Source organism: Halichoerus grypus, chromosome 3, assembly GCF_964656455.1.
Source record: "Halichoerus grypus chromosome 3, mHalGry1.hap1.1, whole genome shotgun sequence".
NCBI classification, from domain to species: domain Eukaryota; kingdom Metazoa; phylum Chordata; class Mammalia; order Carnivora; family Phocidae; genus Halichoerus; species Halichoerus grypus.
In genome coordinates this window covers 44,314,552-44,329,965 of record NC_135714.1, presented here as the reverse complement: position 1 = coordinate 44,329,965, position 15,414 = coordinate 44,314,552, and the positions used below count along the sequence as shown (strand labels likewise).

The following is a 15,414-nucleotide window of genomic DNA, read 5'->3' as shown; positions in this document are numbered from 1 at the left end:
CGCAGGTGCCCCTCATATCCTTTGATTCAGTAAAATTCTTCTGTCCTTGGCAAACGAATCAGAGACATGGACATATATGTACACCAAGATGTCTATTCCTAAGTTGTTCATAATACCAGGAAATTAGTTCCAAACAATTTTCAGTGATAGAGAAATTATTTTATCTTCAGATGGGATATTATGCATTAAAGTAATATCTGAAGAATTTTACCAAATAGGTGAGCTAAAGTAGATACCAAGTAGGGGCGCCTGGATGGCTCAGTCAGTTAAGCATCTGCCTTCAGCCAGGTCATGGTCCCGGGATCCTGGGATTGAGCCCCACGTTGGGCTCCCTGCTCAGTGGAGAGTTTGCTTCTCTCTCTCCCTCTGCCCCTCCTCCCTGCTTGTTCTCTTTCTGTCTCTCTCTCTCTCTCTCTCAAATAAATAAAATCTTTAAAAAAAATTAGATACCAAGTACATATTCAAAATGATCTCAACTATATTAAACTGTGTATGTCCCAAAAAGATCAAAAGGGAAAATGTTAAACTATTAACAGTGGTTGTCTCTGGGTGGTCCTTGTCTTCTTTATACTAACTTGAATCTCTACAAGTAGACTATATTACTTTTATACTAAGAATAAAAAGCTACATTAACTAAATAGATGTAGTATCACAAGGATTAGGACATGTAGATTTGTTAACCACCAATAGAAACCAATTAATTTGCTTTCTTATTTGCAGAAAAAGAAGTGTGTTTGGAAGTTAAAATGTGGAGGAACTGTCTTTTCTTCCCCTTGTTTGAGCCTGATTCCACAACATTTATATGTGGCTACACTGGGAGGACATTTACTGGCTATCAATCCTGTAGGCATAAAATATGTATTGATTTTATTACCTATTTTTTAAATGTTTTATTTTTGCAATTTGAGATAGTTTTTAATTAGATATAGCCGAGCTCTTCTGAACCAGATCTCATTAAAAATGATTGACATGAAGTCTAGAAAGATGAGAAAATAGAAGTTCTATGTGTGTCTTTTATCTGGTTTTTAAATTGGCAGAATTTTCTCAGTGATATTCGAACTTAGAATGGTTTGAGGATAGATCTTATATACTAATTATTTCCCTGCTTTATTGTAAATTTTTATTTCAGCTCTCATAAAGAGCACTGATTAATTTTATAGCTGTGTATATGTACTAGCTTCATTTATGATATCAGCATGCCATTATAGCTTATTCTGATATTTATAGCTTTGCCTCTGGGAGATATAGGAGTTTGTTATAAAGGGTAATTGATTAGTAGAATGACTTAAATGCTGTGAATTGCTTTTTGCCCATGGCAGGCCACTGGGAACAGAGTTTGGAAACATTCCTGTGGAAAACCACTCTTTTCTTCTCCACGGTGTTGCCTGCAGTATGTTTGTATTGGCTGTGTGGATGGGAATTTACTCTGCTTTACTCACTTTGGAGAACAGGTGAAAAATTTCTGGTTCTATTTTATGTATCTTTCTCCAAGTCATGACAGTTGGTGACAACTGAAGTAAAATTTTATAAACATCACCTTTCAACTCAGTGTTGAAAACTAGTTTGATTTTAACTGTCAAGCATTGGGTTTCTTAATTTTTGCATGATGGGATAGTAGATTGAAGATTCTACTCAAGCATTGTTCTACTTGTGCCATGCCCTCCTCTAATTTTAAAACCTTTACCAGCTTTTAGCCAATTTTATTATAACTTCTGTTGCGGTTTTGAACATTTAAAGAAGCCCCTGCTTTTTCTATGAGAATGGAAATAGGTTGCATAACCCAAATTGCATTGAATGGAGGTCCCATCTGCAACTTCATGATCGGCAGAGAGACTTCTTCTGGGCGACATGAGATCTTTTTTGTTGGGAGCATCATCTCCACTTCTGTATCCACAGGCCACTGTCACTGCCAACACAGCTGGTGCTGGATGTGTGATCTGGGGGGTTGGTGGCCTTGAGCGCACGAGTTCCAACCCGAGTTAGCCCATTCGTGGCCAAGTGGATTCTGGTGCTTTTCATTCTACTTTCAGCCTTCATAGCCTAACAGTTCCTCTTGCTGTGTGACAATTACTTTGTGATGAAATCTTATAATAGTTCACTTAATATTTTATTCACAAAGTAGTTTGAATATATTCTCACCTTTACTTATCTAAGAAGTAAGAAGAGGCAAATATTTTTTTTTTCGATGAACCATAGAAAGATGAAAGTGATTTTGTCCAAGTGAGGGACAGAATTAGGAGTACAAATCCTATTTCGTGAAGATGCCCACTGTCTTCATTTTGTTTTTCTTACGCTGCTGTTACTGTGCATTTGCAAACATGGTCTTGACTTAGGCCTTTTCCTCCTCATCTTTTCTTCAAAATATTGGCTGACAGGTTTGTCTGTGGTAGCTTTAAAATAAGCAGATAGGCTACATCCACAGGGCAGACCCACAACTCCTAGCTTTTTGTTTAAACCTTTAATTTCAATTCTTGCACAGAAACTCTTCCTTTCAGCCCACTTCTTTTTCCTTACATTGGGAGAATAGAATAAAGTACAGTTTTTAATAAGATACATTGAGGGGCGTCTGGGTGGCTCAGTCGTTAAGCGTCTGCCTTCGGCTCAGGTCCATGATCCCAGGGTCCTGGGATCGAGCCCCGCGTTGGGCTCCCTGCTCAGCGGGAAGCCTGCCTCTCCCACTCCCCCTGCTTGTGTTCCCTCTTCGCTGTGTCTCTTTCTGTCAAATAAATAATCTAAAAAAAAAAAAAAGATACATTGAAAACTGAGTGCAGTTTTGTCTTTGAACTTTGCATCTCTAAGCATAGTAGTAGTAGCTCCTTCTTGAATGGGGTTCAAAATTAATTTTCATTCTGTTGTGCATAGCAGTGACTCATGTAATAAGACTCCAGTGTATTTTGTTCTAGACTTTACCCCTGGGACAGAGGTCTAATTTGAGAATGCTTTTCAGAAGAAGCCATTATTTCTTCTGTGTGTGTGTAGCTACTGTTCAGTAGCCTTCACCACTTACATTTGTATTAAGAACAAAGCTTCACTATACAGGAGAATTGAAATTAGATGAATGAATTATTTTTGTCTTTATCATCTTTCAGGTTTGGCAGTTCTCTACCAGTGAACCAATCTTTTCATCCCCGTGTGCCTCAGCATCAGAGCAAGAAATATTTTTTGGTTCCCATGATTGCTTTATCTACTGTTGTAATATGAAAGGTCACCTCCAGTGGAAATTTGAAACTACTTCGCGGGTGTACGCAACACCGTTTGCTTTCCGTTACCAAGAAGGTAACAATGGAATGTTGCTGGCGGCAGCATCTACTGATGGGAAACTGTGGATCTTGGAATCTAAGAGTGGACGATTGCAAAGTGTATATGAACTTCCCGGGGAAGTTTTCTCTTCTCCTGTGATCTGGGAATCAATGCTTCTTATTGGATGCAGAAATAATTATGTTTATTGTCTGGATTTGTTGGGTGGCTATCAAATATAATCAAGTTCGGTCCTTATTGGATTATCTGAGACATCTGAAAATATTATAGAGCATTTGGATAGTCTTATTTTATACTAAAGATTATATTTTGCCTAAGAAACTTGTCTTTACTATACTTTATTGGAGAATGATCATATTTTGCTTCCTGTAGGAGCAACAAATGCTTTTAAAAGGTATTATAGGACAAAAAAGATCAATTTATTTAGTACCACTTTCTTTTAATTTTCTTTTATTTCTTTTAATTAGGCTACAGATATCCTACTTTGGGTTTTTTTTCTTTTACTTTTTCATAGAAGACTTCTGTGAAAAGAAGATCAGAGTATACCTGGTGGGTTAAAAACTTAGTCCATGATGTTATGCACCATTTACCTATTTACAGTGAGATTCGTAACAAAAGGTTCTCAAAGGTAGGATCTTTTTGTCAAAGTAGGTTCCTTATTCACTATTTTTAAATGAACAAAATACCAGTATTATATCTATAGATCTGTCTCTTCCTATGTAGAGTTTTAAGGTGATTTACCCTCTTTTTTCAGTTTTTTGATACACAAACTTTAGTGAATATTTTTGTACCTCTGTTTCTCAATTTATTAGATTTTGTGGTTGTAGGTCTCTTTTTGTTCACTGGCTTGGTGGAAGGGAACACAGCGAAAACCAGGAAGGGAAAAAACCCTATATACTCTTCAGTATCCTGATTTCTCATAATATGTATGGTTTGGGGCTGGAGCTACTTCTCCAGTCCCAGAGCACTTTGCTCATAGCTGCATCTGCCTGGCATGAAGTTGCCCCCAGTGAACTATACCTCCTCCCGGGAGCCATGCCCTTTCTGCATCCTCGTTCTCTTGTACTTGGACTTAGTCCATGGTTTGCTTGAACCAATAGAATGCAGTGGAGGTGACATTATCGTCACTTCTGAGCCTAAGCTTTAAGAAGGTCTGGCAGCTTCTGCTTTCATGGGATGCCTGAGCTGCCACCTAAAACGTCTGGCGGCCAGATGGAGAGGCACGTGGGAAGGGAGCGGCCCTGACACTGCGCTATAAAACCCGAGAAAGCCAGATCACAGGGACAGGTGAGGCCCCACACATTTGCCTTCGGCATTCCAGCCAACCCCCAGCTGTTCAGGCTGATGCCTGATGCCACACGTTTAATTCCCCACCCACAGGATCCTGAGAAATAATAAAATGGCAGTTGTTTGAAGCCACTAAGTTTTAGGGTAGTATGTTAGGGTAGTAAGTTTTGGGTGGTAGTAGCGAAGATTACTGGAACAGAAGTTATGTGTTCTTTTTTCCCACATCACTTAAATTACTCAAATAGATGGACAGATGTCTCAGTTTTCTTTGAAATTTCATGATCTAGTTCAGGTAATAAAGCAGCCTTTTTTTTTTGCTAGGATATTAGGATTTTAGCCACTAGTGGTAGTAGTAACTATTTAGAGCATATTACATCAGACACTGTGCTAAAGCACTTAAAGTAACAGAAATGTTTCCTATTGTTTACCTTCCCTTCATCTCTAGTCAACTGTAGTATCAATTTCATTTGTCCATTTATTCTTCAGTAAAGTCCCAGATATAAACATGCCAGAATTCTTAGCTGCAAGCTATAGAAGTCAACTTAGGCTATTTTAAGCAGAAAAGAATTTTTTTTTTTAGGATTTTATTTGAGAGAGAGAGCATGAGCGATGGGGAGAGGGAGAAGCAGACTCCCCACTGAGCAGGGAGCCCGATGTGGGACTCGATCCCAGGACCCTGGGATCATGACCTGAGCCGAAGGCAGACGCTCAACTGACCCACCCAGGTGCCCCTAAGCAGAAAAGAATTTTTAAAAAAGAATATTGAATAGCTTAGAGAATTGGGGCAGGGCTAGAGCTCTACAGCCAGAAACAATTATGCCTGAAATCACCATGACTTTGGCCTGGGGAAGACACAAGCTGCTGTCCTTGAAGCTCTAAATGCTCAAACTGCTAACACTAGACACCGTTCCCCGCCGCTGCCAGACTTCCACACACAGTTGAATTGGGAGATCAATGCAGAGTCTCTTCCAGTTTCAAGTGAAACAGGTTCCGTGCCAGTGAGAGAGTACAGCAAAGCATGTATCAGGCATTTCATCTGGGGTGGTGGGAGGGGAGTGCAAGACCCATAAGCTGGGAGATTTCCCCAAACCTAGAAAGGGGACTGAGGTACAGACTGGCCAAAAGAATAGCACATCTTCTGCCAAGTTTTAGATCAGTGCTTCTTAAATCTTAATGTGTGTATTAACCACCTGCAGCTCTTGCTAAAATAAAATGCACATTCCAATTGAGAGGGCTGAAAGAGTGCTTTGCTAAGCCATATGGATCCTGAGGCACAAAGACAGACAAATCAGTAATACTGACCCGTCTTAAAATTTTGATATTTGTTCACAATGGAATTTGTACTAATTTACATTTTATTAAGTAATCTCTAAGCCCAACATGGGGCTTGAACTAAGCGATCCTGAGATTGAGTCACATGCTCTACCAACTGAGCTAGCCAAGTGCCCCAAGTACTAATTTTTATTTTAAAAAAATACTAAAATAGAACAGTATCTTAATCAGTTTTGTGGCACCCAAGGTGTGAGGGCCTCACTCACCTCACTCATTGTGCCCTGGTGTATAGGCCTGTAAGTCAGTCAGTCAGCAGGTCTGGTGTGGAGCCGGAAGCTGCCTTTCCCACAGGCTTTCAGCTCCAGCCATCGCTGCGGTTCTGCAGCCCACACGTGGAGTAAGGAGGCTGTGTGGTGGTCTTTTCTCTGAGATGCAGACCATTCAATTCCAATTTAGGATTGAGATAAACATTTTATTTGCCCCTATTCATTACTTTTCTCTACGACATCTAGTAAAAAATAACAAGGTAGCACATAAAATGCCTTGAAATGTTTCTCAACAAAAGTTATGTAAATATGAGCTTGCTTTTAGATGGTCATTGAAATTGGCAAAAACTTCAACTTGAAAAGGAAATTACATCAATGCTGAAGATCTTGTATTTTTTATTGAAAGATCATTTCCTTCAATAATGGACATCTTACATTAAACCTTTATACCAAAACCAAAAATCTCAAAATAATATTAAAATCACACTATTTTTCATTGTTGTCTCTACTTAATTTTATTATTGGTAAAAATATGGCAAGACACTTGTAACTAATGTTTCTGCTTTAAAATAAGCAAACTAAATGTCACAAGAAGAGACAATGAATACATACTGTAATTTGCTGATAACTGGCTCTAAAATAACTTAATAGTAATTAATGTGTAAGAATTGCACTTGAAAAATTAAAAAAGTAAACAAAAAGCTCTAGTTATATATATAAGTTTATGAACAGAGGTTAATCTGTTACCTTTGCCAAGAGAAGTGTATGTTTAAGTTAAAAAAAAAACTTATATATTTAACATAGCAATTATTCATTTAAAAAAAAGTCTTTTTACAGAATTTCCCCCATAGTTTGTTGATCAGAAAAGACGGCAACACAACTAAAGCAAAATAACACTTCATTGGTATTTAGTGCAAATTTGGTGGAGTTATTTTACATGAAATATTAAACATGTACCCTTTAGAAGTTGCTGGAAGTAAGTGCTGTGACTGTCCTGTCCTCAGTGTCCTCTTTTACTTTTGCAGAGTTTAAGAGAAACTTTGTAACTGAGGTATTTTCTCCTACTTCGCATGTGCTCGGTGCTGTGTGAGCCAGGAGCGGTGGGCTCACCTAGGATTCTTCATCAGTGACCCGATTGCTTCCCCTGTTCTCCACCCTTACTGGGGTATTATCCAGAGCTGACAGGATGAAAGAGAAAGTTAAGAAGAATTATCGTAGCACTATAATACCAGGGCTCTAGGTGGAAAGATTCCCATTAAAAAGTGTGTTATGTTAGTAATGAAATCACTGAAAACTGACAAATGCCTATATGTTTGATTTAGGAATGAACATCAGTGTGGAAAACATGCAGTGGAATATTAATTGCTTCCCACAGGAATAAAAGAAAATTAGTTAACTGATTCTTAACAGTTGGAAGGTCCAGTATATAGACTACTAAGTCCAGCTTGCAGGAGTACAACCGTCCGCGTGACCGTACGTGCCACTGCTAACCATGAGGCTGAGCCATGGTTTCCAGAAAAGAAAATGCCTTCTCTGTGGCGAATGGCAGGAAAGCAACAATACATCGCCTGTCAGGTGAGCTCCGCATAGAGGAAAATGATGATGGATACTGATAAGATGGGTTTTTGCATGAGAGGGAAAAGGAATGCAGTTCCCCATGCATTGGGCAAAGGATGTATACTTCTATTACGGAGTCAGAATCTCAGAAAAGGAGAATATGCCAACACCATGAAATATAAAGTCAGTACTGGCAACGTGTGGTTGGCTGGGAGGCCTGTGCTTCATGCTTTTGAATCACCGTGTCCCTTCTTTGGACCACACGGTTGGAGTAGCAAGGCCACTTAAGACTCGGGAGATGTTTTCAAAGATAGCAAGGTGAATGCTCAAAATTACAAATGCTATTGAACATTTGACTCTAAATATGAATTACTCGATTATGGTAAAGAAACTTTCCACAGAAGTCCTTAGTACAAAGGCTCCAAATCTTGGCTTCCTGTTAAATTTTCCCTAAAGACCTAAGGGAATACTTGAGACCTTCAATGTCAGTAGCCTCCCCTATCTTGTAGTAAATGTCTGGTTTGGTGGATTGGTTTTTTAATTTTTCCTCTCACTTCTTTGGGTAAAATGAGCCTCCCCTTCAGAGTTTTAAAAGCTAGATTACCCTGGAAGCAGTGTATCCCAAGGTTCTCCTTTGGGATGTATCAGAATTGGTCTGAAGAGTTTTACCAGAATAGACCTTCCTAGCCCAGACTCACAGGATCGAATTCGGAAGGCAGGAGATGGGGCCAGGACATCTTAAGAACCACTGCACTAGGTGGGAATTCTCAGAGCTGGGAAGAGAATCTATGGCTTCCTTTCTTCATGATCCTAAATAGAAATGTTCCCTAGGAGCCAACTAGGCCAAATGTTTAGCATGTCCTGAAGGAAAGTACCGGTATGACAGGACCTGTCGGACATCAGTGTGGTGGAAGTGTGAATAGATTCACTTTCTGTGTTACGGTTTCAGATAGGTAGGATTCAGAAAAGCAGACGTGGGCAGAGTTGGCAGCCAGACTGTTTGTTAGGATTCCCAGTTACTCAATGCATTCAGGAGAACGGGCATCTTGTTTCTGTCTGTTATGACCCCTTCTTTCGCCATTACTGTAGAAAAGGAAAGAAACCACCAAACATATGGTAGTGTAAATGTTCTAGATAAAAGAAGTTGAAGAATCAAAAAGTCATTACAAAGATTGGCAAACGTCCTGTTCTAAATGGTGTGTGGATGTGTATGTGTGGAAGGGCTGTGGTAGGGGCATGGTAGGCTCTTGTGAAAAGTTCTTAGTTTGGAGATTTTGCTTCATGTGGTCCCTCGGATGGAATTTTCTCTTGAGAACGAGGAAGAGCTCAAGGCACCAGGACCTAGGATTGTGCAAATACACTCTTTACAAGGAATGCCACCGATTCAGTTTCTGAACATTATTTTAGAGCCTATAAAACATGCTGCTTTTTTCCCTAGCGTGGTTTCTTTACCTCATATAAAAAATAAATAACAAGGGCAAGAGAAGAGCCAGTAACTGGCAGTAGGAGTGGATAAAAGTCCCTCTACTTAATGATCTGTGGACAGTCGCTCCAGGCCTTGGCTTTCCTTTTGGCCAAAGCCAGCCAGGCTGGTTCTGTTGACACGGGGGCAGCATCTGGGGTTGAGAACCTCTTTGTGACTTCTTTCACCAGCGGCGCGGCAGGGGCTGAATCCGAGATCTCCACTGGATTGGGTTTCGAAGGAAAAGGATAAGAGTAAGTCAGAGCCACATTCTGATGTATTAGGAGTGCAAGATTCAGAAGGGAAACCCCGGTGAAACACTGGGCATCTTTAGTGAGAATTAGGGAAAGAAAGCAATGTGATCAGAACTACTGCATACAGAATTACAGTGCAGAAGCCTAATTTTTTGTGCACAAAAGCTATGCCTACATGATAAGAAATAAAAGGTAAATGCTGCAACCAGTCAGTTCCATGAAGAAAAACATCAAACCAGCAGTCTGAATTTATTGAACTGGTGAGGTCAAAACTTACCCTCTCCACCAGGCAGGCCCGGGGTGCCCCCTGCCCGAGGCCCCGGCTCCCGCCAGCCCTCACCACGTTCAGGCTTGCCCCCCAATTCTTCCTGTACCAGACCTTAGAGGCTTCTTAAGATGAGGGATCTGGACTTTGCCCATGGCAATGGCCTACACATGAAAAGAACTCAGGAAATACTGATGGAAAAGACAAATACATCAGAACAAAAGTTTGCTTCAGTGAGCTGGAGCCACTCTCTGGCACGGCCACAGAAGTCAGGCAGAGAAAGGTGTGATCTCTGACTTTGGAATTTTATTGTGAAAGAATGATCTCTCTGACACACCCAGATGGTTAGAACCCTCAAGTCTTGGGTGTAAGATCATATGAAATTATGCCCATGAAGGTTCTTGAGAAATTACATAGTGCTCCAAAGTGGTTTTCAAATATAGTTGTTTTTCTCCTCACCAAAACAGTATATAGAGCTTTAAGGGTGAGACCTCTTTACATTTCCATACCCAAGCTAGCAGGTAACAAAGGCATAAAACAGCCTAGGTCTCCAGGGTGGGTGCCCTCTAGGGCCCAGGTGGCCCAGAAGGGAAAACAGACGCCCTGCTAACCCCTGGGAGGAAGCTTGTTCCAACTCCTATCCATCCTTCAAGTGATCTGTAACAAGGAAATAGTTGGAAACATTACAGGATCACTTTAACAGAATAAAGAATCTTTTAAAAATGTCTTTTATGTGTCATGAATATATTAACAGCAGTGTTTCATAAAGGACTCAGCTGAAAAACCTTGCTCTGAAGTCCTGCTGGTCAGAAACTTGCTATTTGAAATCCCACCAGTGAGTAGACACCGTCCCACTTTTGCCTGGAAACAGGACCGAGTCCACTCTTGATCTCAGGTTTGAAATCAACCCCTTTATATACAACTCCTGCTCGGTTCTGAACCCGCCAAAACCCCATTCCACTTACATTTTACCTAAACTTCACCCTTTCCCCCAAATCCTATTATAATCTTGCCTCTTCCCTTTTTTTTTTTTTTAAAGATTTTATTTATTTATTTGAGAGAGAGCACATGAGAGGGGGGAGGGTCAGAGGGAGAAGCAGACTCCCTGCTGAGCAGGGAGCCCGATGCGGGACTCGATCCAGGGACTCCAGGATCATGACCTGAGCCGAAGGCAGTCGCTTAACCAACTGAGCCACCCAGGCGCCCTTGCCTCTTCCCTTCTTGAGATGATTCTCACGGTCTCTAGTCTCCCTCGCAGGAGGAAGTTAATGAACCTCATGTTGCTAGACTAGAGGCAGTGGGGCATGGAGAGGGCTCATTCAACATGAAGTGATCGGACCAGTTGATAGCACACCGGGAGCTTGAAACTGGCCACAGTGGGAGGATTTACCCCATGAAAACTGTCAAATGCTACAAATCCCAGGTCTCCCCACTCCCTGAAGGGTGACTGTTAGCCATTTATCATCACACCACTGATGGGGAGTCCCAGTGGGCTTTACCAGATGAGCTTTCTCAAAGGGTGGCCTTGTGGGGTTTGAGGCAGCCTGGGCCCTGGAGGGCCGCGTGTGCTGACCTTGTGCTCACACTCAAGGACGGAAAGCAGCTGCGAGACCAGCCGTGGACCTGCTCTCCCTACCTGTCACAGATGTAGGAAGGGTGTTGGCCTTTTTCAGCTGTTCTCTGCGCTCAAGCCTGGACGCTGCCGTCTCTGGCTTCTTCTCTTCCGGCTGGGCGGTGGGCTTGTGCAGGGACCCCGCCCTGCTCACGCTGCTGCTTCCGGGCTGTGGGCCAACACTGACCTGGGTGGGCAGAGTCAGGGCACATGTGTTGTCAACCTAAGGACGTGGAAAGACTGACCGTGCAAGGCCGTGGGGGCTTCTGCCTGCCGGCCCCCAACCTCTGCTCCTAAAGAAGCAGCGGGGACTGCACGTGGGAGCAAAGTGGGGCCAACCATGACCCCCAGCCGTGGAGCAGCTCAGCTCAAAGGTCTCAAAGAGGGAAAGTCACTTTCCAAGGAGAGGCCTGTCGAACAGACCATAAAATCAGGGCCACAGTGCAAGACTCCTGATTTTCCTCCCAACTCCCTGCTCAAATACAATCACTCTCCTATTTCCTGTGTAACTGCTATGTGCATGGATTCCTGCTAGTCGTCACGGATTCTACCAAGTCAGGCTAACCTAAGAGAATAAGGAAACCAAACAAAATTACTAATCGAACACACTTCCCTGGTTTAACGGTGGTCAGTTTATTTATGGCTCTAAACCTAAGTATTCTCCACCACTCCTAGCTAGCGTTTTTTTTTTTTTTTTAAATCCTTGTGACCTAAAAGAGAGCCAAATTCAGGGAAGGCAAAGTTAAAGCTGAAGACCAGGCTACTCACGTTCTCTTTGGCGAGCTTTTCGGCCTGTTTGGCCTCCCTGGCTTGCTTCTTCTCCTCTCGAGTTGCTTGCTGCTCTCGAAACCCCTTCTGCTTCTGCAGTGCTAATGTTATCCACAGTGGCTGCACGGTTTCAACCTTCTCCGCAAGTTTGGAGCCGTCTAAAGAGTGCCTGCTCTGAAGAACCGGCTTTTCTGTGGAAAAAGAGATTGTGGTATTGTGATTTCTTTTTTTAAAGATTTTATTTATTCATTTGAGAGAAGCAGACTCCCCTGCTGAGCAGGGAGCCCGATGCGGGGCTCGATCCCAGGACCCTGGGATCATGACCTGAGCTAAAGGCAGACGCTTAACCGACTGAGCCACCCAGGCGCCCCGATATTGTGATTTAGAAGAAATATATATTTGGGGGCACCTGGCTGGCTCAGTTGGTAGAGCATGTGGCTCTTGATCTCTGAGTCGTAGAGATCGAGCCCCACACTGGGTGTAGAGATTAAATAAACTTCAAAAAAATTTTAAAAAGAAATATGTATTTGGTCTTTGTGCCCATTTCTAGAGCTCAGAGCTCCTAAAACCCTTGGGATTTCATAAGTGATGACAGCATAAGGTGTCTCTTACTCTGTTAATGAGAGGACTCTGGGACCAACGCTAAGGATGCGGCTGGTGGCCAGCGGAGCCAAGCATGTCTGATTAGAGGGGTTGGATCTTTTGTTCCCACCCCCAACCTCCAGGGAGGGGAGAGGGACTAGAGACTGAGTTCAGTCGCCAGTGGCTGATGATTTAATCAGTCGTGCCCACGTAATGAAGCCTCCATAAAAACCCAAAAGGATGGGGTTCAGGAAGTTTCTGCTTGATGAACACATGGAGATTTGAAAGGAGAGGTGTGCTCTGGGGGCAGAGAAACTCCATGCCCTTCCCCATACCTTGCCCTTCTGTGTCATTTCCATCTGGCTATTCCTGAATTATACCGTTTTATAATAAACTGGTCATCTAGGAAGCAAAATGTTTCTCTGAGTTCTGTGAGCTGCTCTAGCAAATTAACTGAACCCAAGGAGGGGGTCATGAGCATCTCTGATTTAAGTCGATTGGAAGCACAGGTGATGCCCTGGACTTGGGAATGGCATCTGAAGTGGGGACAATCTTGTGGGACCGAGCCCTTAACCTGTGGGGCCTGATGCCATCTCCAAGTAGACCGCGTCGGAACACAGCTGAAACGTAGTGTCTGAGGACTGTCTGGTGGTGTGGAGACCCCCCCGCCATCCCCCCGATGGAACTGTGATCAGAACCGGGAAAGGCAAAAGCAGGTTTGCAGTGAGACTGCTCACTTCTCTTGATCCCGCACCCCCTACAACTTGTAACGTGAACTATTCAACCGTCCTTTCCTGACCTGAACTCTGCACCGATGCCTGAGAGACTTCTCTGGGTGGGGAGGTAACATCTTTGATGAACAGAAACACAGAAGCATCTTCCCTCTCTCAAAATGGAAGTAAAAATAAGATCTCCGGTGTCAGAAAATCTCAGGCCTACAGGTAACCCAGGCTGTTATCTGATTTATTGTTCTTATTTATTGCTTTTTAACCCCAAACATCCTATGCGGAACCCCAATGGATGAAAGAGGTCCGAGGGAGGCTGCTCTACCTAGTGAGGCTGCTGGGGGCACAGGGCTCTGAGGGACGCAGCAGGAAACTGTGACTTTGGCCCAGTGCTCTCCTCTGACAGACGGGAGTGTGAGCGTGCCGTGCCCGAGCTCACCCAGCAGTTAGCGCCCTGGCCGAAGTTTGAACCTAGGACTTCCGATTTCCAGTCTGCTTTTCTTGTGGCTGACTGCCTCCCCCGTGCACCCGGGGCAGACGTGCTGCACAGGTGGTGGGCCGCCCAGGCTGAGTCATCAGACTTTTACACTGAGCAGCCCTGGGTTTGCCCTCATGTCCAACAAAAGCTACTTGAACCTCCCTAAGGTCTTCTAATCCCTAAGTAGAGATGATAATGGTGCATGCCTCATCAGGCTGCCCCGAGGATGAAGAGATCCCGGACGGCAGAACATTCACAACAGTGCTTGGCATAGAGTAACTGCTCCACAAGAGACCTGTTCTGTTTATGTCTATGAGAATCATCCCCTTCTTTTCCCTCAAGTAAAAATCATGCCCTTTTAGAGATGATCATTCTGGCACTGAATGCTTTACTATCTCAAAGGAAAAGGGCTCACTATAGTCCTGTTCTTTAGAAATCCAATAAAAGTTTACACTTTGATGATCCAAAACCTTACCAAACAGGGCTCTCAGTCAACTCGACTTTATATTGAGGAGAAAGAACCAAAGTAAAATCAAATTAGGAATTCAAGCACAAAAAAAGGGGCAGGTTCTGCTTTTCTATACCTTTTAGATCTATAACACTGTACAAAGAGAATTCCTATTTATAATGGGTCTTGGTCGTTACACTATCCCTAATCATCAAATAAACATTCAGGTATGATCTAACACAGTAAAGAAAACTGGCACACTTAAGAAGTATTAAAAAAAAAAATTAAAGGTATTTTTTTTTAAATTTTATTTGTTTATTCATGAGAGACAGAGAGAGAGGCAGAGGGAGAAGCAGGCTCCCAAGGAGCAGGGAGCCCGATGCGGAACTCGATCCCAGGACTCTGGGATCATGACCTGAGCCAAAGGCAGACGCTTAACCATCTGAGCCACCCAGGTGCCCAATTAAAGGTATTTTTAATGAATCTTTAATTAACAAAAGAAATTTAAAAATACAGTTGACCTTTGAACATGGGTTTGAACTGCGCCAAGTCTACTTCTACGTGGATTTTTTTTTTTAATAAACAGAGCCCAGTACTCTGAATGTATTATCTCTTTCTTATGGTTTTCTTAATAACATTTTTTCTCCAGCTTACTTTATTGTACGAATACAGTATTTAATGTACAAAATATGAATTAATCGACTGTTTACATTATCAGTAAGGCTTCCAGTCAGCTATAGGCTATTAATAGTTAAGTTTTGGGGCGTCAAAGGTTATACACGGATTTCAACTGCACAGGAAGTTGGCGCCCCTAACCCCCACGATGTTCAAGGGTCAACTGGTATTCACCAATTCAAGCATTATGTTTTAGATACGCTTTAGATACATGGGAACTAATTTATTTATTTATTTACTTATTTTTTAAAGATTTTATTCATTTGAGACACAGATACAGAAAGAGAGAGAGAGCATGAGCAGGGGGAGAGGCAGAGGGAGAGGGAGAAGCAGGCTCCCCGCTGAGCAGGGAGCCCGATGAGGGGCTAGATCCCAGGACCCTGGGATCATGACCTGAGAGCTGAAGGCAGACGCTTAACGACTGAGCCACCCAGGTGCCCTAACATGGGAACTAATTTCTTTTTTTTTTTTTAAATGTTTTTATTTATTTATTTATTTATTCATG

General features: G+C 42.5%; 2 protein-coding genes across 16 annotated transcripts in view; one reads left to right on the top strand and one right to left on the bottom strand.

Annotated features, from left to right (window-relative positions):
• The window catches only part of AASDH (aminoadipate-semialdehyde dehydrogenase), a 41,977-nt gene extending 31,629 nt beyond the window's left edge, over nucleotides 1-10,348 (top strand). For 5 of the 7 annotated variants that reach the window (XM_036120745.2, XM_078068689.1, XM_078068686.1 and 2 more), the window contains 3 exons: nucleotides 721-843; nucleotides 1,320-1,451; nucleotides 3,090-3,579. In XM_036120745.2, coding sequence (XP_035976638.1) covers nucleotides 721-843; nucleotides 1,320-1,451; nucleotides 3,090-3,479 — 645 coding nt within the window. In that variant the 3' untranslated portion in view covers nucleotides 3,480-3,579. Of the gene's footprint in view, nucleotides 1-720; nucleotides 844-1,319; nucleotides 1,452-3,089; nucleotides 3,580-3,725 lie in introns of those variants that run through there. The other 2 variants (XM_078068688.1, XM_078068687.1) reach the window with 2 other exon arrangements.
• Nucleotides 6,463-15,414, bottom strand: part of CRACD (capping protein inhibiting regulator of actin dynamics) — a 255,057-nt gene continuing 246,105 nt past the window's right edge. For all 9 annotated transcript variants that reach the window (XM_078068682.1, XM_078068681.1, XM_036120738.2 and 6 more), the window contains 3 exons: nucleotides 12,002-12,192; nucleotides 11,258-11,420; nucleotides 6,463-9,325 (listed from right to left, as the gene is read on the bottom strand). In XM_078068682.1, coding sequence (XP_077924808.1) covers nucleotides 9,165-9,325; nucleotides 11,258-11,420; nucleotides 12,002-12,192 — 515 coding nt within the window. In that variant the 3' untranslated portion in view covers nucleotides 6,463-9,164. The remainder of the gene's footprint in view (nucleotides 9,326-11,257; nucleotides 11,421-12,001; nucleotides 12,193-15,414) is intronic.